Source organism: Myotis nattereri, assembly GCF_964212035.1.
Source record: "Myotis nattereri genome assembly, chromosome: 3".
NCBI classification, from domain to species: domain Eukaryota; kingdom Metazoa; phylum Chordata; class Mammalia; order Chiroptera; family Vespertilionidae; genus Myotis; species Myotis nattereri.
The window spans coordinates 174,370,845-174,393,978 of NC_138077.1; the positions used below are offsets into that span (position 1 = coordinate 174,370,845).

At 40.0% G+C, this 23,134-nt stretch overlaps 1 protein-coding gene across 1 annotated transcript in view; it reads left to right on the forward strand.

Moving 5' to 3' along the window:
• The window catches only part of LOC308517125 (uncharacterized protein C1orf87), a gene marked incomplete at both ends in the record, with an annotated part of 74,572 nt that extends 53,403 nt beyond the window's left edge, over positions 1 to 21,169 (forward strand). The window contains 4 exons of the mRNA XM_081088185.1: positions 3,831 to 3,895; positions 9,427 to 9,506; positions 13,008 to 13,215; positions 21,009 to 21,169. Coding sequence (XP_080944311.1) covers positions 3,831 to 3,895; positions 9,427 to 9,506; positions 13,008 to 13,215; positions 21,009 to 21,169 — 514 coding nt within the window. The remainder of the gene's footprint in view (positions 1 to 3,830; positions 3,896 to 9,426; positions 9,507 to 13,007; positions 13,216 to 21,008) is intronic.
• Between the last annotated feature and the right edge of the window lie 1,965 nt (positions 21,170 to 23,134).

Sequence of the window (23,134 nt, forward strand, 5' to 3'; positions counted from 1 at the left end):
ACATAAAGAGGGAATCATGATTCTGCAGTCTCCAAATACAACAAACTTTTTAAAATGATTTACTCTAGAAACTAGATAATCACCTCTGTTCTCTACAGGATATAAGAAGGTACTAGTATGTCCTCTGTTGAAAGGAATTGGAAAATAATAAGCATAATGAGATTAAAAGGCTATAAAAATGAATTTTAAAAGCACCAAAGGTTAATAGAAGAAATTAGTAAAACCTTGGGGAATTCTGGATAGTTTCAAGCAAACAGTTAAGAGGTAGAATTAAGAGGTAACTGGATTGTAACTATATGTGGTAGTGGATGTTAACTAGACTTACTGTGTTTGTCATTTTACAGTATGTACATATATTGAATCATTTTGTTCTACATCTGAAACTAACACATTGTTGTGTAAATTATATCTCAATAAAAGTTATGAAACAGTTAAGGAAATGTGAATACTACTAGATATTTGAGGGTATGATGGCATTTATGTTAAATGTTTATATCAGCAAACCTTTTCTATAAAGGGCCAGGTAGTAAATGTTGTAGGCTTTGTGGGTCTACAGTCTGTTGCAGCTACTCAAATATGTGATCGTAGCCTGAAAGCAGTAAAAAAAACAAAAAACAATACATAACTAAATGGCTGTGTTCCAATAAACTATTATTTATCAAAAAAATAGTAACCAGTACTCAATAAAAAAGCAAAATTAACACTAAAAATAATCTAATACAAAATGTTAATTTTGAGAAGTTCCCACAAAATCTGAAGAACAGAGAAGAAAATAAGAAAAGATAGTAGATGTAGAAAAATAAGACTAGAAATCGAACCCCGAAAGCCTTGGTATTGTAAAATAAGAAAACAGAAAAATTGTTCCAGATATAAAAACAAAAGTTCCAACTGAAAAAACTTTGCAAAGATGGAAGAAGAGAAAAAAGTTATCTGTGTACAGATGAAAAGGATTTACACTGCTCTAAACTAAATTAAGAAACAAATGCACCCATGTCAATCCTGACAAATCTTATGTATTAAAAAAGACAAAGTATTTAAGGCTCTAGGCCAAAAGCAAAATAAAACTAAACCAAAGGAAATAAAGAGAAAAAATAATTACAAATGAACAAAAATCAGACGAACCTCAAACTTCTGCAATAATAAATGTCAGAAGACAGTGGAGCTGTGCTTATGGAATTCCAAAGAGGGAAAATGTAAATGAAGCCAAGTTACATTACATTCATATGCAAGATCACATAGTACAATGGTCAAGGGAAGAGGATTTGAGTCAGACAACCAGGGTTTACATCCTGGCTGCCTCATTGATCCATGTCCTTGGACAAGTTATCTACATGTCTCATCAAGTGGTTATTTCAGTTAAATGAGAAATGCACATAAAGTTCTCAGAAAGCTCACTGAAGGCCATTTTAACTTAATAAATTAAATTGAAGTTAGAATTTGAACTCTAGGATCTGACTCACAGAACTTGTCCTCTAGGCCTGATTTCTTTGACTTGATATTAGGAGTTTGGCACCTGCTTCTGTGATTAGAATTATAGTCTTGTTATGACAACCAGAGCCCATTCTCACATTTAAGTTGTCAATGATTTTTTGAAGGTGCTAAGTTCAAATAAAAAATTTGGAAGATTTTACTTTGGGTGATTGGCACACAATGTAATATACAGATGATGTATCATAGAATGGTACACTTGAAACCTATATAATTTTATTAACCAGTATCACCCCAATAAATTTAATTAAAAATATAGAAGAAAACATTTTATTCAAAGATTCTTAAGAAATGTATTAGTCATATTAGTCCTATGCAACATTTAAATCAGGTAATGTCCACACTCAGTACTTAGAAAATTTTCCCACAGTCTCCTTCCCCTACTATCACCACATAATCAAGAAGGGGCAAGAGAGTTTCCGGTGCTATTTGTCCAGAGGCCTCATCTCATATTTGATAACTCCTATCAGTTTTGAAAAAATAAATGCTATGCAGTGTGAAAATATGAAAATGAATAGATCTGGGTTTTGTTTGTCAGGCTGTTGTTTTTCAACAGATCAGAAGATGCTCTAGTTATAAGCTTGGCGCTCCTGTAAAGGCCTAGAAATAAATTGCAGCAAGTGTAAAAGACAGGAACTACTTCTACTGCAGTTCATTCCCAGATCTGTGCTAATATCAGATCCTGCTTGTCCTTCCTTGCCTAGCCTTCGGCAGCTGATGTAGTCATCAGCTTGAGGTTCTATATACCTATGCTTGATGTATTCATGTGCCCCAAAATGAATGAAGCTCTGGAGGCCATATTTTTCTGTACCAATCTAAGAACTTTGCTGATTTGTGATATCATGTACTGGAAATGTTTTATGCAATGTAAGCAAAACTAGTTACATAGCTAACAAATTATTTTTATTTAAAGAGAATACAATCACGTGACACTAGCAATCTTCTAGAAAACCTAGGACATATATCTCACAACTTGCTCTTTCTTTTTGCTTAACTTCTGATGGGTAAGAAGGAGATAAAAATTCTTATCAGATGTAATTTGGTTGCTAGCAACAGAAACTGCCCTTGGCTCACATAAGCAAAATAAATATTTGAAAGGATATGAAATATTACACAAAATTAGGGAAAAATAAAACTTCAGGAAGTGCCAAATCAAAAATTAGGGAAGATACAGAGACAGAGAGTGGGAGTGAGGGAGGAAGGGAAGAAAGTGGGAATGGAGAAAGTGATAGAGATTAATTAGACAAGGTGAGTCACAGCACTGTCCAGGGAAGGGTATGGGCCCTTGATTATGGTCCATTACCCCAGAAAAAAACATATTTGTATATAAATGGAAAGTGCATGGATGCTGGACAAGCAAATATAAGTGATTTTTCAATACCAAAGCATTCCTAAAGTACTTGTAAGCTTACATGACTCTGATTGTCACATGCAGATGTATTGCTCAATGCAATTTCTGCTTGGGGACTTCACTAAATAGTGTCGATTTGCACTCAGCACTCATTCCTACTCCCTTCTATGCTCTTTTCTGTGTTGCAATGCATCCCATAGTTGGGAAGGCTAAAAAGAACATTTTTTAAAACTCTCTTGACGCCAACGTTCTGAAATTGATTTAAGTTCCATCAGAGATTTAAAAGACAGAAGGAAGTGAGAAGTGGGACAAAGATATTTTAAGTATTTATTTTCCTGCAGTAGTAGGAGCCGCAGACCCTGGCAGGCATCAGTTTTCCAGTGGCTAAAACGCAGTTTGTACAGCCAAGTCACCAACCTCATGGTCAGGGGCAACCGAGACATGAGCCAGAATTCCCTGCAATGTCCTGGTTTCTAGACTGTATCTGCTGAGGGAGGCCTGACCCTGAGCCTAGCAACAGACATCAATTTCCATTCTACTGGGCCTTGCAGTCATTTGTGGGCACCTAATTCCTTATATTGAAGTCCTTTCTAGTGGAGATACTTAAAGGAGCTTCTGTTTCCTATATTGCAGCCCAAATAATACAGGTGTCAGAAAGCTCCTTCAAGCCTGGCAGGAGTGGCTCAGTTGGTTGAGTGTCCTCCCTGCACAGAAAGGTTGCTGGTTGCTGGTCAGGGCACATACTTGGGTTTCCAGTTTGATCCCCAATTGGGAAGCATACTGAAGGCTACAGAAGGCAACCAATCAATGCCTCAATGCCTCTTTCTCTCTCTCTCCTCTCTCTCCCTTCCCAACTCTCTAAGCATGTCCTCCAGGGAGGATGGGGGGAAAAAGCTCCTTCAAAACTATCAATATAAACTTTGAGCTTTGTTGCACATTCTTCCAGAGCAATGATATTGATCACCAATATTTTGTCTCTGTTTTTGCACAGATGGCAGAATTTTGTTGAGTTGTTGAGCAGAGCTTCCTCTGATTTGTCCTCTGACTTGCCTACAGGTGAGTTTAGTAATATTGTTCCTCTGATGACCTCCTATTTCCCAGAGCTATTGTTGACTCTAATGCTTAGCTCCAACTATTTGCTTGTTGGGTTTGATGTCATTGCTCCCAGAAATTTAAATGGCTCACCAGTGCAGAAAAAATAAGAGTGAGAATTACCTTAATGACTATTCTTTTAGGGCAGTTGGATCATAAAATGCATAACTCTCCAATTTTTATTATATCATGAAGCATTCTCTACTGATAGCCCTTTATGGTGAATGCAGCACAATTATGGAAGTTGGTATTATTTATTGAAACTTTAGTCATGCAGTTCCTGAGATCAAGGGTACAGACCTATCTGACTGATAACTCACACAAAAAAACACTCCACAGACGTGTGTGTGTATGTGTGTGTTTATGGCAGCATTTTTTAATGTTTTAATAAATGGAAACAATATAAAGATTCTTTAGGAACCATTTCCTTAAAGTACAATATATCCAATTGATAAAACTATGCAACTGTTATAATCTGGCTGGCCTAATACAAGAAGATTTCCAAGACACATTATTAAGTAAAGTTATAAGGATGAATTGGAGAAAATATTTAGCAACTGGCAAGTTTTAAATATGACAGGTGAAAAAATATGCATTGATATTAATCTGCTGTTGCAATTTCTCTATATACTATACCCATCAACCATTTACGGATTACCTTTTGGATCAAAATGCAAGGTACTGAGCATCTGAGGGTGGGGGAGTATGTCAGTTTCTATTCTAGCAGAAAAACAAAAACCTTACTAGGTATGTCAGACAGAGGGAACTCACAATAGGAAATTGGAGGATTTGTTATAGGAATATTGAGAGACTGAGAGAGCAAAAAGAGGATGGTGAGTGTATTCATTTCCTTAGTGCTGCTGTAACAAAATACCACAAACTGGGTGGCTTAAAATAATAGGAATTTATTCTCTCATATTTCCAGAAGTCTGAAATCAATCATGTCCCTCTGAAGGCCATAAAAATGAGTCCTTCCTTGCCTCCTCCAGGTCTGGGGACCCAGGCATTCCTTGGCTGTGTCTGCATAACTACAAACCCCACCTTTGTCTTCACGTGGCTTTCCTCCTTCTGCGGCCCCCTTTCTAAGATCTTCTCTCTTCTCTCTTCTAAAGACACCACTCTTCATTGGACGTAAGACCCACCCTAGTCTTCAGCTCTTTGAGACCAAGCCTGGAGCCGAAACATTCCTACCACACCACACACTGGGATGGCGAGGAGTGGTCCACACAAAGCAAAATACAGTTGCTGTCACTATAAGAGGGTAATGAAGGGAAGGATATCAGAGAAGAAATGAATGCCAAGACGCCAAAATAATAAAAAATCAACTCCAGTCACATGCATGGCCCATGAGGCCCTTTAGTTGTGTGAATATTTAACCCACTATCTTCCCTTTACATCCTGGGTCCGCAAGGCTCTCTTCTCAGCTATTGCTGGAACACACTAAGAAGGCCCTCTGAAATCTTTGCCCTTGCCATAGTTCTTTTCTGAAATGCTCTTTCCCCGGACCTTTTCATGCCTTTCTCCCTTGTTTCCTCACGCATGGCTCTATTTATATGTCACTTCAGAGAGGCCTTAGGCAGATGCCCTATCTAAAATAGCAACTGCCACTACATTCTATGCCCATAATTGGCTTTAGATGTATTCATAACATTTATCACTACTTGACATTATTTTATGTATCTATTTGTTTGTCTCCACCGCTGGAATGCACACTCCATGAAAAGATTATGTCTTGTTCATAGTTGCATCATAATGCCTAGAACTGGGCCTAGTATATAGTAAGCACTTAACACATGCTTGTTGAATAAATGAATGAATTAGAATCCCAGACCTATCCCTACCTCTGTTGTCATAAGCAGGTAATTGAAACTTGCATTGCCTCAGTTTCCTTATCTGTCAAATGGAGATAGTTTCTACCTCACAGGGTTATTCTTGAGATAAGAAAATATGAGGGAAGTGTCTGGCATATATAGATATTTGACATATATTGTTTTCCTTCTCACAAGAACTTCATCAGTAGGTCCACTGAGGTCAGTGTTTAGCTACCCTGGCTTCACTTGAGAATTATCTAGGGAATTCTTTACAAGTCCTGAACTGGGTTCTCACCCCTAGAGATTCTGATTTCATTGGCCTGGTGTGATGCCTGGGAATGGGTAATGTTTAAAGCTCCCCAGGTATGAGCATGTTAGCAGCCAGCACTGAAGACCACTGATTCAAGTTATTTGCGGGGAGTCAGTGGACAGGGGAGGACAGGGAGAGTGGGGGGAGGGAGGAATGGGAGCACTGGCTGTGTAACTATCAGAAACCACGGGAAGCCCTGTAAAACCTGACCCTTCCAACACCTGGAAATCTCTAGAAGCCAGCTTGGCTGATTTCCTCCAGTACAAATGTTCAGCTGGCAGACTAGACAGATGGTTATTATTTATCCTTCCTGCTGTGTTAGAAAGAAAAAAAATAGCTCTGCCTTGGGGTTTCTCCACCGATTTTTACATGTGCAAATCATTAGCTTTTTATATGCTTATAGGTATTAAGGGGGAGACAGAGAAACTTAAAAGACACCAGGACGACTAGCATGTATTTTCTCCTAAAAGAAGTTTCAGAAGTGCAGACAGTAAAGAGAAACTGAACTAGGACAAAGTCTAGATTCTATCTAGACCTTATACTAAAAGGAATAATGCATATGAACAGCGCCCAGAAGAATGCCTGGCACATCCTAGTTAATGTTAAATCCTCTTCTAGATATGCTTAAGGTCACATAATTATAACTAGAGGCCCAATGCACAAAATTCGTGCAAGGGGCTTGGCCCTCACAGCCCCGGCTTCATCTGGAAGGTCATTCGGCTGTCCAGCCTAATTAGCATATTATGCTCTTATTATTATAGATAACACAACAACAAATAATAAGTCCTGTTTTGAGCATCTTCCCCATGTTAAGGCAATTTTTAAAAATCCCCACGTTACTGCAAATTGCTGATATCATTCCCTTTTCACAAATGACAAAATTAAAATCCGAAAGCTTGTAAAGGGAAGAAGCAGAACTAGCATTCGGGTCTGACACCGAAATCCACCTTTCTGCCCTTATGCTATATACTGTTTCTAGAATCCCGTTAACTCTCTGACTCTATGATTCAGAATAATGTGAACCTCTTTTCATTTACAGGAAACAGAAAGCTTCCTTTACATTCTGGTTGAAATAAGCAGGGGCCATTGCTACTAAGTGATGACGAGTTCCCATGACAACTTAAGTTTTCAGCAGATGAAATTAGACCTGCCTGGAAGAGGCAGGCCTAACTGGCTGTCATCAAGATCCTCATTAAGTTTTACTCTGTATGGCGGCTGGGCTAAGTATGGGAGGATACAGAAATACAGAGAGAACTCCTTCTCTACTAGGGTCTGAAAAGGAAATGGAGAAACAGAACTATTTATTTAGTGATTTTATTTATCAAACTCCAAATTAAGGCACAAGGTTATTCACTTAGTCAACAAGCATGCATTGAGTCCTTATTCTAATGCTGGGTGCTGGGGCTTCAGAGAAGATTATGAAATCGCATTGTTTTCTCCATCAAGAAACTAAGGGAGAAGATTCTTAATGATTTTCAGGTGTGGTGTTAAAAGTCTAACAAACGGCTTTTTAATCTGGTAGGTGAATTTATTTATATAAACATCCTTAGATAGGTAATTCTATTAATTAACTTTTAGTGAACACTGGCTATGCTCCAGGTATTTGCTTTATCTTTTCTAGTTCATTTAATTTTCACAGTCACCTCTAGGTGGCATTCTCCACATTTTACAGAAGTCGCAATTGAGACACAAAGAGGTCAAGTAACTTGACCTAGGCCATGCAGCCAGTAGAGAAAGGAGTCAGAACTATTGAAAAACTAGAGGCCCAGTGCACAGTATTCATGCACTCAGGGGGGTCCCTCAGCCTGGCCTGTGCCCTCTCGCAGTCCAGGAGCCTTCAGGGAATGTCTGACTGACGGCTTAGGGGAGCAGGCCTAAGCCGTCAGTCAGACATCCTTAGCGCTGCCACGGAGGTGGGAGAGGCTCCAGCAACTGCTGCTGCACTTGCCAGCTGTGAGCTCGTCTTCTGGTGCACTGACCACCAGGGGGCAGCTCCTGCATTGAGCATCTGCCCCCTGGTGATCAGTGTGTGTCATAGCAACCAGTTGTTCTGCTGTTAGGTCAATATGCATATTAGCCTTTTATTATATAGGATAGTGAAACCCAACTCAGAAGCAGTATGTATTTCTTAATGGCATATTTCAGTGGTTCTCAACCTGTGGGTCACAACCCCTTTGGGGGTCGAACGACCCTTTCACAGGGGTCACCTAAGACCATCGGAAAACACACACACACACACACACACACACACACACACACACACACATATATATATATATATACATATATATGTATATATATATATTTACATATTGTTTTTGTGATTAATCACTATGCTTTAATTATGTTCAATTTGTAACAATGAAAATACATCCTGCATATCAGATATTTACATTACAATTCATAACAGTAGCAAAATTTCAGTTATGAAGTAGCAACGAAAATAATTTTATGGTTGGGGGTCATCACAACATGAGGAACTATATTAAAGGGCATTAGGAAGGTTGAGAACCACTGGCATATTTGAATCTGCATTAAATACTGGAGTTGAAGCAACCAGAAATCTGGACTGTGTGGTCATCGCACAGATTTGTAAAAGAAATCAGTCTCGAGTCTGATGAAAGGTATTAAGTGATGAATGAGGAATACTCACAATAACTCTTAGAGGGTTTTAGCAGAAGGTCTTCGTGTCTTTTTCCTGAATCTTACTGAAATTTCTTCTATCCATGAAGACAGCCAACTGAGCAACCTCTAGAATCCCTGGGTTAAGGATGCTATTCAAACATCTTCCTGCACAGGATCTCTGACCACTGAAAGGAGCAAGGAAGGGAGAAGACAAAGGTTTTACCTGAACTTCAGGCACACACCTGTGTGGAGGGAGAGGCAGAAGTGCCTGCTTCTGTATTAAGAGACAGGACCACTCCCCAGACTGTAAAAGCCCTCCTGACTCAGGGTGGTTCAGGCTATTGAACGCTCTGTACCATGTGCACCCCACTATCACCTTTGCCTGGAAACTCCTACTCACACTTCAGGTCCCCAGTTTAAGTGTCACTTCCTCCAAGAAGCTTTCTTTGATCCTTTAACACTCACACATACCCCAAAATAAGTTTAAATATTTCTATATTCTCCTGTGTTGTGTGTATGATAGTTGGTAATGAAATGATCATTTTGAGTAGTTATGTAGCATCTGCCTCCCTTTTGAGAGCTCCATCAGGCCAGGAATCGGCCTTTCTTACCCACCAGCGTATCCCCACCACCCAACAGAGTGCCAGCCATATAGCAGAGCCTCAACATCTTCTTTGCCTGGGGCATGTGTGTATGTATTAAAATGAAGAGACCAAACTAAACCCTTCCATTTTCTATTTCTTGTCCAGGGAAGGAAGGAAAGGAAACCCCTGCCACCGCAGTACAGGCTGAAGTTCCTGAGATGTCTCAGGGCAAAACCGAACATATGGTACGCACCTGGGTGTATGCAGCTCAGGGAGGGCTTCACCGGTCCTTCCCTTTCTGGTCTCTGATGCGGGGTGGGGCCCTCCCTTCTGGGTTTTTTATTTCCACCCAATGCCTTGATGTCAGGCTATCTTTGACTTTGAGACTCTCCTCCAGCAAAGAAGGGAAGCAGAACTCCTACAGTGTGGGCTGGTCCCTGTCCTAGCCAGCATGCATGCAGAGACCTCATCACCACTTGGTGACAGGCGTGCCATCTGCCCCAAGAAACTGGACCTGTAGCACGTGCACAGGTGTCCCTCCAAAGCCTGTGACCCATCCACCAGCTGCCATCAAAATAAAGGGTGGTCAGGAGACCTATTTTAACATTTTCAGCCCAGTTTCCAGAAACGGAGGGTGACCTTCTCGCCAGACATCACATTTTAAAATATAATGGGTTCTTTCTTTGCTTTAAAAAAAAAAAATCTGGCAAGCAGTAAAAATCTGTTTTAATATCCCCAGCACTTAGCCAGGAGGAGATGCAGACAGAATTGAAAACCAGCCTGAGTTTTTCTGTTGTTGTTGTTTTTAAAATGCCTGGATTAGAACATAATTCATCTTAAAATGACGGGAGGCCTCTTCATGCACTTCACACTTTGAAATATTTTAGAAAAATAGTATCCATTTTGGCAAGCCACTTGCCATGCAGGAAACAGCAGCAAACGCTTTCTCCTTGAGTGTTAAGTCTGTTGTGAATAAGATTATGAAAAATAGACTTTGCTCTTTTATTTTGCCTCTTTTGGAGGGTTTTGCTGCAGCTCTGCAATAATTGATTCTTCTCACATCCCTGTATCAACAGAATTCAGAAAGGGAAATTGAAGCGGAGGTTTGGTAAAGCAACTTTCTTATTGCCCCAAATAAAATCACTCACTCATTCACTGATTCATCCAGTAAGCATGTCTTAAGAACCATGTTCCAGCCACTAACCAGACCTTGCAGGCATATAAGTGACTATGCCACAGGCCCAGTCTCCAGTTCTCTGGTGGAAGAGAGAGATACTCTAATAACTATTAGAACAGCCCACAGTAAGAGCTATAGTGGATAAAGGAGCTGCAAAGAACTGCCCCTCACCCAGCTGCCAGGGAAGGCTTCCCACAAGAAGTGAAATAAGACTCCTGTCTTGAAGGATGAGTAGGAGGAGCCCAACCTATCTATGCATAAGTGGCAAGAGGGAACAGCATGTATAAGGCATAAAACAACCTCATTTTTCTCTGGTTCTATGTGGCTGGAGAAAAAATGTGAATAAGTAGGACTTAAAGAAGATAGCAAGAGCAAGAACTTGAATGGTCTTGTGTGCCGAGCAAGGAATTTGGCCTTCATTTAGATGCAATGGGACCAAAACAGTATAAGATGTGTGAGTGAGTGAGTTGAGCTTAATTTGGGTCCATACAAATTTACCCTTTCCCTGTCTTTAGTGGTCAAACAGAATGTTGAACTATCTAAAGAAATATAAAGTTATTTAAAATCAGTTTCTCACCTCCAAGGATCTCTTTGGACCCTCTAAATATCCACTAAGCTGTATACAAATGTTCTTTTACCTGGGTAGATAATCTATAGCTTCCTTCAGATTTCTAAATTGACCCAAAGCTCTAACAAGTATAAGACTCACTTACCACACAATTTTCTTTATGTAGCTTGCAGCTTTTCCAAAAATTGATTTTTATTAAAGTGGATTTTTAAAAAAATATATTTTATTGATTTTTTTACAGAGAGGAAGGGAGAGGGATAGAGAGTTAGAAACATCGATGAGAGAGAAACATTGATCAGCTGCCTCCTGCACACTCCCCATTGGGGATGTGCCCACAAACAAGGTACATGCCCTTGACCAGAATCGAACCTGGGACCCTTCAGTCCCCAGGCTGACGCTCTATCCAGTGAGCCAAACTGGCTAGGACTAAAGTGGATTTTTTAATATTAATCTCTTAAAATTTACTGGTTGCTGATCATCCATATGGGTTCAATTTCATACCATTCTGTTATTTCAAATGAAGCAATTCTTCACATCCCCAGCAGCAGCTAAATCCACGTTTGTTAACAAACTCAAAACTTGGCTTCTTATTGCAATTACTATTGTTTAGAGCTATTGGATTTTTTTCATAGCTTATAAGTGAGAAGTTTGAAACAAAGGTACAATATTGGAAAAACTCAGGTATTTGAAAGTTGGGGGGAAGCACAGATGTTATACACAAGTTAGAGGCATACTTCTATGGCAAATTAGTTAAGATTATTTGGGTTGCAATTACGAGAATCAACTCTACCAAAATTATTTATTGGATGAATAGAGAAGCATATTATGTTCCCTAAAGTTAGAAGGTAACAATGAACTAAAATCAGGTTCTTAAACATTATCATAACTTCCTCTATCTTTTCTCTTCTGTCAACTCTATATCTCTCTTATCTATCTATCTATCTATCTATCTATCTATCTATCTATATCTATCTATCTATTGATCTATCTATCATCTATATCTCAACTGACCAGCTTTTGCTCATTTCCAGTACACAGTGGAAAACCTGCTAGAATACCTACCTCTCACCCAGAGATCTCCATTTGTCTACCTCTCTGTCTTTACCTCTCACAAATATTTCCAAAATCACTAGATAATGTGTTTATTGATCCATTTTATATTAGATGCTTAGACCTATACTAAGTACTTAGATATATTTCGGTTCTCTCTACAACCATGTAGAGAGCAGCAATTCCTGGAAAAGTGGAGCTGGGTAGATCAAACTATAACCTGCTCTCTACATGGTAGGTGACAGGATGGCCCCACTGAGACTTGTTTGTTCAGACTTGTTTTAAATTTATTCTTTAAAAAATCTTTATTTTATACTGAACATGGGGTTATATTACCAAGATGAACTAGACATAACCTCTACACCGTTGCTCTAGTTCTGTCTATCATTCAATGTAAGATCTTAGTAAGTCACTTCCACTCACCTCAGCTTCCTTTGTTAAATGAATGAAATGGACAGAACTAGAGGTGCTTTATGGCCTGGTATAATGAGCCCACTAGCCTAAGGTAATAGCACTGTTGTTTCAACCACTCTTTGTCAAGAAACTCACATTCATGATCCAGAGGTTTTCCCATCAAGATGTTGTTACCATTTCCTGAAGCCCATGTCCTCTTGGTGCCACTAATATGAAGACTAAAACATCATGAAAAGGCTCAGCCAGTTACAAAAACTTTGCTTTGTGTAAATCAGAAATGCAAACCGAATAAAAGTCATGATTTCACCCTTCTCCTTGAAAACACACACACACACTCAGATAGTAGTTTACGTCCAACAAGACTTGGCAGATATGGTCCTATGGCACTGAGGATTTGAAACTCATCCTCCTACCTTTATAAAGCCAGACCTTGCAATAAATCGTGCTAGTTGTGTGGCCTCGTCTCTGGCCAAAAGACTGGAGGCACTCTGGGTGGTGAATGTGCTGCCAGTGAGATGCTTGTGTGTTTTTTGGTAGAAGTTTCCCGAAGAGGAGCTGCAGCCAGAAAACCTTCCTGCTGAGATGTCAGCCCCCAAAGATCCCCTGAGCTCTTTGATGATCAGACCAGTCTCACAGCCGTTTGTGAGTCCAGTGATGGAGAACAAATCTGAAGAATGTGAGATGTGGATTGACAGGTTCAGGAAGCTAGAAAATGCCCTCTACCTGTGTGATCTGAGTAATACAGGTGAGTGTGTGAAGCTGATATACCTTTCTCTTGATGTTCTAGTCTGAAAGTGGACACATCTTTTTTCACTTCTTAAAAACTACAATTTCCATATAAACCTAGTGCTTGGTGCTGTGCTGAGCACAATCAAGAAATATAAAGATGAATCAAGACATGAATGAATCCCCCACCAGGCTACTTACAGTTTCCTTGTGTCCCTGATCCTCCCTCCACTCTACTACCTGAGTCTATAATCCAATCTCATTCTCCTAAATAAAATACTTCAGCATGCCTGCTAACATGCTAACTCCACACTTCTTAGCAAGGCACAACCTAGGTCCTATCCACCTGACTGACTAGTCTCTTCTCATTCAATTGTTATTCTTTCAGCATACCTTACCCAGTCATAATGAATAACTTGCCTTCCTCAGACTTGCCTTGCTTTGTCCTAAAGCCTGCCTTTTCTAACCCTACACCCTCCATCTGAGCTCTTTCCCTCTTTTCTACCTACCCCACTGCCTGACACCTCCCATCTTTTCCATCTGACTACTTAATACCTATAAATCTTATATGTTGGAACTAAAGCTCTATTCCTCTGAGACTTCCCTGATTTCCTCAGACAGACCTAGGCAAACCTTTATCTGGTCTCTCAGAGTTCTTTAATATCCATTATCATATTGGACATAGTGTATTTTTTTTAGTCTAAGGGCTTAGTACTATCTCACCAGTAGACTACATTACCTTTTTACCCCAGCACCTTGCACAATTCTGTTTAACATAATTTTGAGGCAGCAAATAAATGCGTGAATGTACACAGATAACTAAATCCAAGATGGAAGGTGCTAAATGCCATTAGAATGTGTTATGTGGGTATTCAGAGAAAGGACAATTCCTTCCTAGTGAAGTAATCAAGGACTGGATCATAATGTGAAATGGATCATTAAGGTAAAAGAATGAAATATGGCGTCCTTCCTGGCAAAGGTGCAAGTTGGCCAAGCAAAGTATTATGTGTAAAGCTCAATGCAAGGAGGTTTGGGTAGAATATAGGTGCTATTAAGAATAGTAATTGAATGTCAACTGTAAATTAAAACAAAAAATAAATAAATAACTTAAAAATAAAATAATAAAAATTTTAAAGAAGAATATTAACTGATAGAGGTGGAAATATGGGATGGGACCAGATCTAGGAAGCTCTTAAATGCTGGACCAGAGAATTTGAACTTAATGAAAAGACAGTGAGTAGTTTCTAAGCAGGTGTGTATGTGATAAAGTTGTAATTCATAAAGATCCTTGATGGTGTGAATGAATAAAGAAGATGAAAGCAGGAAAAAGGGAACAGAGGCCATTGCAATGTCCAAGTGAGATAATGAATTCCAGAATTCAGAGACTTGGGGAATGGAAAGGAGGGAGCTTATGAAAAAGCACATGGACTGAAATTGTTGTATTTAATCACATATTGTGGTTCATGAAGAGTTAATGTATGATATGTGGAATCTAAAAACATTGAACTCAAAGAAATAGAGATTATAATTGTGGTTGCTAAAAAAATGGGGAGACATTGGTCAAAGAGTGCAAACTTTCAGTTATAAGAGCAATAAGTTCAGAGGATCTAATATGTAGGGTGGTGATTAAACAATACTCTTTGTATACTTGAAAATTGGTATGAGAGTACAGTTTTTATGCTCTCACCATAACAGTATCAACAACTATGAAATGGTGATTATGTGAAGTAAAAGTTGTTTTAACTAATCTTATTGTGGTAAACATTTCACAATATATACATGTATCAAATCATCACATTGTACATCCTAAATTCACATGCTGTTATATTTCAATAAAACTGAAAGTAATTAATTTTTAAAGAGTTAGTATACACATCAGTACTCCCTAGAAGTAATTATACAACAATATCAATGCCTGTCTTTTCATTCTCTCTTTTTCTTTTTGTTTCATTTTGTTTTGAATTTCCAAAGGAAATAAAATATATACCACATGAAGTATAACTACCCTCCATCACCCAAGGACTTTTAATAATTATAACAAAGAAAGGAAAAGATAAAAATTTCCAATGAAAATTTATTTAGCTGAATCAGAAAATCATTTATTAAGCATTTTTTATGAGACCAGCACTGTGCTAGAGGCTGGAATGGGAGGGAAACAAGAAAGAATGAGACATGGTCTCTGATCTCAACGGGCTTTTAAGTAAGAAGGTAAGACACAGAGACTAGCAATAGTTTGATACCATCAAAAAAAAAAAAAAAAACCACCAAACAGCATATAGTAAATTATTACAAGTAAAGACACAAATAAGAGCTAAAGAATCCAAAGGACAGTGAGAGAGATGAAAAGAAACTCATTGTCTAATGTGAGCTAGGGTACTCAGAGAGGGCTCCATGCAAAAGAGAGCTTGAGATTAGCCTGAGGAGCAGTAGACTTTGGATAAGTGGGTAGGGCATTCCAAGTTTGAAACCATCTTCTGCAAAGTTTGGAGGTTGGAATGAAGTTTGGCGAAGGGAGTGAACAGGTCAGAACTCCAGACTCATGTTGTTTGAATAGTGAAGTTGAGACACTATTGTGAATCCTGAGAGCTAGGGTGGGGCTTCATTCTCTACCCAGTGTTCAGCAAAGGTTCACCCAGAGGAGAACACAAGGAAAGCTGAGATAGATCATTTAGGGAAGATACTGGAGAAAAGGAGATTAAAAGATTATTGAAATAATCATTACTCTAGGTACTCAGACCAGTACTGTGAGAGTGGTGATGAGTTACAAACAAAAATGAGACAAAATTAAACAGAAAACTGAATAGAAATAAAAGACATTTTCAAAGAAACAAATGCTGACTTACGATGATGGATGATGGATCATAAACTTAGTTGCTAAGAGACTCCCCAAAGACCAGGACCTTTCTCATGCTTCTGAACTGTTCTGAGGAAAAACGGCATTTTGTTGACTTTGGAGGCAGATTCCAAGAGATCTGAAATGCCTTTCTCATGGCCTCTTTACTATTTATGTCTGTTTCTCTGTTTCTATGAAATTCAGTAGTTCCTCAATAGCCAAGGAATGTGTCAGGCAGATCTGGAAACATCTATTACTATCTTTAATTAGGAAAGAGGATTAACTGAAGTCATTTTGTTGGCATATTAACCCCAGTATTTAGCAAACCACCACTGCCCCATTCTAGACACTGAGCAGATGATACCTATTTTGCCCACTGATGAATCACTGTTCTTTATTATGTGCAAGGAAATATGTAGGCCAGGGTGTCCTCCATCCAGGATGAAGGCAGACCATTCATCATCAAATTGGCATTTCTGGGAACCTACTTTGTGCTTATTTTCTAATGGGGGTTGTCAAGAAAATACCCTTGAATAGAAGGAATAAGAAATGACTGGATAACTGGTCATATTTTCTAAAGAAGGAAAGGAAGTTGAGATAAACGTTGGGATGAATGGTAGATTTGGAATTTTCCCAGTGAAATAAAGGCTGGGTGAAAAGTATTTTAGAGTTCAAGGTGACAGAATGCAATGAGAGCCCTCAAGGACATTCTCTGGGTGGGTCTAGACCAGCCGTGGGCAAACTACGGCCTGCGGGCCGGATCCGGCCTGTTTGAAATTAATAAAACTAAAAAAAAAAAAGACTGTACCCTTTTATGTAATGATGTTTACTTTGAATTTATATTAGTTCACACAGACACTCCATCCATGCTTTTGTTCCGGCCCTCCGGTCCAGTTTAAGAACCCATTGTGGCCCTCGAGTCAAAAAGTTTGCCCACCCCTGGTCCAGACTTTACATGCACTGCCTCACTAACTCCTCATATCAACCACATGTTGAAGGAATTAGTGTCCTTATTATGGAGAAGAAAGCCTAGTTCAAGGTAGAAGTTGAACCATACTTCAAATCCAGATCTATTGGACTTCCCAATACACCAAACTTCCATGATATACCAGAAAGGACATGAGTTACTTTTGTTGCTTTGTTGACTTTTACCAAAAAAAACCTAGATTCAAGTTTAGATGTTACCAATTTCTGAGTCCTGAAAGCCAATCACTTATATTATGTGAGCCTTTTCCTCCACTATAAAAGAGGACAGATAATGATAAAATGTACTTCCCAGATTTGAGAAAGGATCACATGAGATCTGAATGTTCTTTGTGAACTATAGAATGAAGTGGATGCTAAAGAGGTTCTTATTATTTCTTTCATTTTGATTCTGGTGGGAGAAGGACCAGCTTTCTATCACTAAGATGGATTGTAAGGGTTATTTTAGGCAGCTGCTGTGGGCAGCCCCTAATGACTGTAAATCAGACAGATACAAATTCCAGTCAGTGGACTTTTTTTCTAATCCTCACCTGAGGATATGTTTTGTTTTGTTTTTTAATTGGTTTTTAGAGACAGAGGGAGGAAGGGAGGGAGGAAGGGAGGGAGGGAGGGAGGGAGAGAGAGAGAGAGAGAGAGAGAGAGAGAGAGAGAGAGAGAGAGAGAGAGAAATATTGATGTGATAGAGAAACACTGAACAGTTGCCTCCTCTACGCTCCGACCAGAGAACAAACCCGCAAACTAGGTATGTGCCCTGACCAGGAATCAAACTTGAAACATTTGGGGGTATGGAACCACACTCCAACCAACCACTCAACCAAGGCAGGCAATGGACTTTTATTTGACAGTAGGGAGCCCCTACCAATGGTAAAGCTTATAAAATAGTAGAAAATGTGCCCTCCCACACACACACACAGTAGTGGTGATTCCTAAATGTGTTAACATTATTTTAAATTTTTAATTAAAATATACACTGAAGTATATATGGATATATATTTTTAATTATTTCTTTTTATTAAAATACATTCTTATATATTTGAAACAATGTGGATGTTATAATTGCTATCATTATTCTCTGGTATTAACTGCATTAATGAGTGCTTACTAGTTCTGGGCCTTTTGCTAAGCACTTGCTATTTTACTGATTTTTCTTTATACAATTTTATTATCCCTATTTTAAAGTCGAAGAAATCACAGCTCAAAAGGTTAAAGCACTTTTCCCAGGCAGACACTTACACCAAAGACAGGGTATAAGAAAGTGTCCTGAGGGATCAATTCCAGGCCAGATCAACAGCAGCCAGCTAATCCAGAGATCTGCAGAGATGCCCTTGGCCAACATCAAAGAAAAAGATTTCTGCAGAGGAAAGGACCAACATTCTAATAGAAGAGAGAGACAATAAACAAATCTGAATAGGATAGAAACAAACAAACCGGGATGGGATGGGCAAGATATAGAATAGGACTGGACAACAGAACAGAAGTGGAAGGAATAAATCACATTAGGACCACATGTCTGTATTCCACTGATAAAAACACCCATTGAATGGGAGCTCAGAGGGGCACATCTTGCTCAACAGTCCTTACACATTCCAATACGAACAGTATTTGGTAACGTACACAGACATGACAGGCATCCACTAGACCTCTCTCTCATGGCCTGGCAGTGGCTTTCGATAAATTACCAGGGGACCACCTCTGGAGTCTTTGAGAAAGAATTTTACAATCATTTACTACAGTCTGCACAAGTACAGGAAAGTAGTAAAGCAACATCTAAGGGATGTATCTTTCATCCCAATATTTAAAATCTTCTCATTTATACTACTAGCATAGAGCTTCACAATCAAGGAACACATCCAGGAAACAATATGAGCCTGATTAGAAACACTGTCCTTCCCCTAATTCTATAATCTAGAGGAGTGATTTAATGCATGGACCCAAGCAACCTTGGACAAGTGACTTGCCATCTCCACGTCTGTTTTTCACTCCGTAAAATGGGTTCTCATTGGGATTGAATGAATTGTTATTGGTAAAATGCTTTTAGGGGTGCCTGAAACATGGTGAATCCTATCTAATAAAGGGGAGATATGCTAATTGACCCTCATGCCATCGCAAAGATGGAGGCACCTACAGCCAATAAGGAGGGAATATGCTAATTGACTGCCCCGCCTTCAAAGATGGTGGCGCCCACAGCTAATAAGGAGGGAATATGCTAAGTGACTACCACACTCTCAAAGATGGCAGTGCCCACAGCCACAAGATGGCTGGCAGGGGAGGCCAGTAGGGGAGGGCAGTTGGGGGTGACCAGGCCAGCAGGGGAGGGCAGTTGGGGGTAACCGGGCCAGCAGGGGAGGGCAATTGGGGGTGATCAGGCCGGCAGGGGTGCAGTTAGGCATCAATCAGGCTGGCAGGAGAGTGGTTAGGGGGTGATTAGGCTGGAAGGCAGAAGCGGTTAGGGGCAATCAGGCAGGCAGGCAGGCAAGTGGTTGGGAGCCAGCAGTCTTGGATTGTGAGAAGGATGTCCCACAACTGGCAGTAGGACATCCCCCGAGGGGTCCCAGATTGGAGAGGGTGCAGGCTGGGCTGAGGGACACCCTCCCCCACAGTGCACAAATTTCATGCATCAGGCATCTAGTTTATATACAAGTATCAGCCATTATTGTTATTGTTGTTGCACTTTAGTTAATTTTTTGCATATCTTTTAGCTCCAACTGGTTGGAAGTTTCCTGAGGTAATAGACCACCTTTATAAACCTTTTATATTCCCAACCACAGTGTCTGACATATGTAAGTTCACAATTAGGGGCATATGAATGAGTTGTTAGGTCTTGGCTGATGGAATGTTCTACACTTAAACTCTTTGCAACTATTGAAACCTACCTAACCTTACCATGGGAAACACATTGGCACCGGTATCTACAACATGTGGATACCAGAGTAAATCCTATAATGATAAACATCGCCATCTCTGTTAGACAGATTCAGACTCTGAGCCACAAGGAGTTATGTGGTTTACCTGTGATTATACAGCAAGCTGAAAGGAGTCACAATAAATACATTTCCAGAAAGGAATAAAAATGTGCTTTTTGAATCCTGCATGTTTAGGTATATGTTTGGACTAGTGGCCCAGTGCATGAAATTAGTGCACATTAAAAGGGAATTAGAGGAAATATTTTAATATTGCTTTTGCCCTTTCTCTATAATAGAAGTGTCAGAGATGAAAAAAAACTAGTAAAGTGTATATGAAAATCTCCCTCCTGTCAGAGTCTGGATGTGCCATGGGACCTAGAGTTAAGTTCCCACCCACCTGCGTATGCCTCCAAATCACGTGAGACCCAGACCCAGCTGGCCCAACCCGATAAAGCCCCACAGGGTGGGGGGTGCAGCTTCAGGTCCCCTATCAAGCCCCACTGGGTGGGGAGCATGGCCTCAGGTCCCCCAGCACAGCCTCAGGTTCCCTGGCCTGATGCCGGGACCAGGGGCATGGCCTAAGGTCCCCTGGCCTCAGTGCCAGGGCGGGAGGCGCAGCCTCAGGTCCCCTGGCCCCGCCTCTGGTCCCCCAGCCCCGGGAACAAGGGCGTGAGTGTGTGATGACCATTTGCGTATTAGCTGTTTATTATATAGGATACTTCACAGATAAAAATAAACCGGAACAATTAAAAACTCTTTTTAGCAAACATCCCATCTAATTCAAAACTTGGCTTTTTAAGTTTTATGGCTACAAAGAACATGCTTAAATTGCTTTAGAATCTACCTACAGTTTTTACTGGACCCCCATCTCCTCTCCCCAAAGTCACCCTAAAAATCCTGCTGGCATCTATGATGCATACCTGGACTAGAAATATCTTTTTAAGGTGTCCCTTGATTTTTAAGTAGCTTAAAGTTTCAAAATATTAATATTTCATGGTTACTCCAAAGTCATTCAAGCTAATACATTTTGCATTCTTTTTTGTTTTCTTCATCCTCTTTTAAAAACGTCCCACCAACCCCACCTTATAACAGGAGTCCTGGAGAAGGAACGAGCCAGGCGCCTCATTCACAACTACAACCTCATTTACAACCTGTCCCTGAGCCCTCGGAAAATCGACCAGGCCTTGAGGAGATTCCGTTCCGGAGAAAATATGCTCTTGGAACCAGCACTCCGGTACTTAAAGGAGCTATGATAACAAGTCCATATTGTGAGAACAGATGTTTCCTTTATCTCCCTTTTTACCCGCACACGTGTTGATCCCCAGCCCGAGTGTAGTGGTGGAGGCAGGCGCTGTCAGTGTGCAGGCCGATGCAGCTAATGTAGATGCTTTGGACTTGGCCTTGGTTTCTGGCTGAGATGCTCGCTTATAAGCAGCTCAAAGTGATACGAGAGAGTCAGGTTTTCTCTTCTGAGGTGGCAAGAATCCAATTTCTTAAAATCCCCTTCTATTCTAATAAAGCTTATTATGAATATTACATATTTTTTTCTACATTGCCGATCAAGCTGTGTTTTTGCAAACCCTGCATTTTCATATCGTAAAAAACAGGCTAGATGTTGTCAATTCCCCAGAATGCCTGTCACATAATAGATCTAAAAACATCGTTGTTGGATAAGTTACTGTTCTGGAAAAGATTTCCACGTTATAGGAAAAATAAAACTATTAACAATATATTATCTTACTACTAAGAAGTAGAATTCCAACTGAGGTTTTCTGAACAAGCCCAGTGTTTTCTCTAGTACATAACTAGATAATGTTACACTGTCTCCAGGGATGTTTTCCCAGAGTACTGGATAGAAGTTTTGAGGAGGGACTCCTGGGACAAAGAATTCTAGAAATAGGTAGTATTTTCTTCACTTCTTTTGGCAGAAAAATCAAGTAAAACTTTCCAGCAATTTTCAGTTCTTCTATCATTAACATCCCCCCACCCTCAACTCTGCACCTCCCACACCAACACACACTTACACACTTACACACACCACAGGTAGCACGAGCTCATTGATGAACACTGGTCCAGGACTTCAGATACAAATGTGTTCCCAGGACCATCATTAATGCAGAGTGACCTGGATCCTGGTTTTCTCACCTGCATGGACAAGTTGGGTTTAAGGGAAAAAGCAAACAGAAAGCTCTCTGAGTACCCTCTTTTATCCATCGTATACAGCAGGTGTCTCATAAAGTCTTTTGAACAAAACCTTATGAACAAAATAATTTGGATCCACTAACATAAATGACCTCTAAGGGCCCTTTGGTCTAACTTGCTTTCATTTCTATAATCCTCGAGTTGCCCAGAGAAATGCTTCTGGAGACAGACTGATGACCTCTCTAACATTCTAGAACTCTTCGACCTACTAGCTGCCTTTTAGGCCAGAGAAGTAAGTCAACAGCTGTGACTTTCTCATGCTAAAAATACCAAATAAGGAAAATTAGAATGTTAGATCAAACAATTCAACATGCACAGGGCAACTACTGTGCACTAGGAACTTGACATATTTTGTTTCACTCAACTCTGACAATGCAATAAGGCAGTTCTTACAGCTCCATTTCACAGGTGAGGAAACAGAGCCTCAGGGAAGTGAAAAGAAAGATGCTGGCTTGGGCCTGACCTGATGATAATTGGCCAGATGTATAGGGCATTTTTGAAAGCACTGGTCACATGATACTTAAGATACATCTCTGTGGGGGAATGGATTGGGAAAGGAATTGAGGTAAAGGAAGGCCCTGAACACGAAGCTGGGGTTATCAGACTAAATCATAAGGTCCTGAAGGGCAATGATTATACCTGGCTCAATTCTTATTTCCAGCATCTAGTATAGCTCCCAATAGATGAGAACCTCAGCACCCACCAAGTCAGACAACTGGAGGGGACTCCATTGACATAGCATGAAAGGTGTCCCAGACCTAGGTGACTACAGATGGTACATACCCTGTACTTCTGTCATGTTGATTGGCTCTCCCTGAGCTTCAGTTTTTCCATCTGTAAAGTGGGAGTAATCTTATCTTTACAGAGGAGTGTTATAAACCTTGAAGGCCATGTCGTTTGAACAATTCCTTGCACATGGTAGAGATGGACCTTTCTTATGTCCCTTCCGTTAGCTGCTGAGCATCAGGAAGCTTGAGCAACAGTCTGTGTGAGATGGCATATAGAGGTGAAGTTTC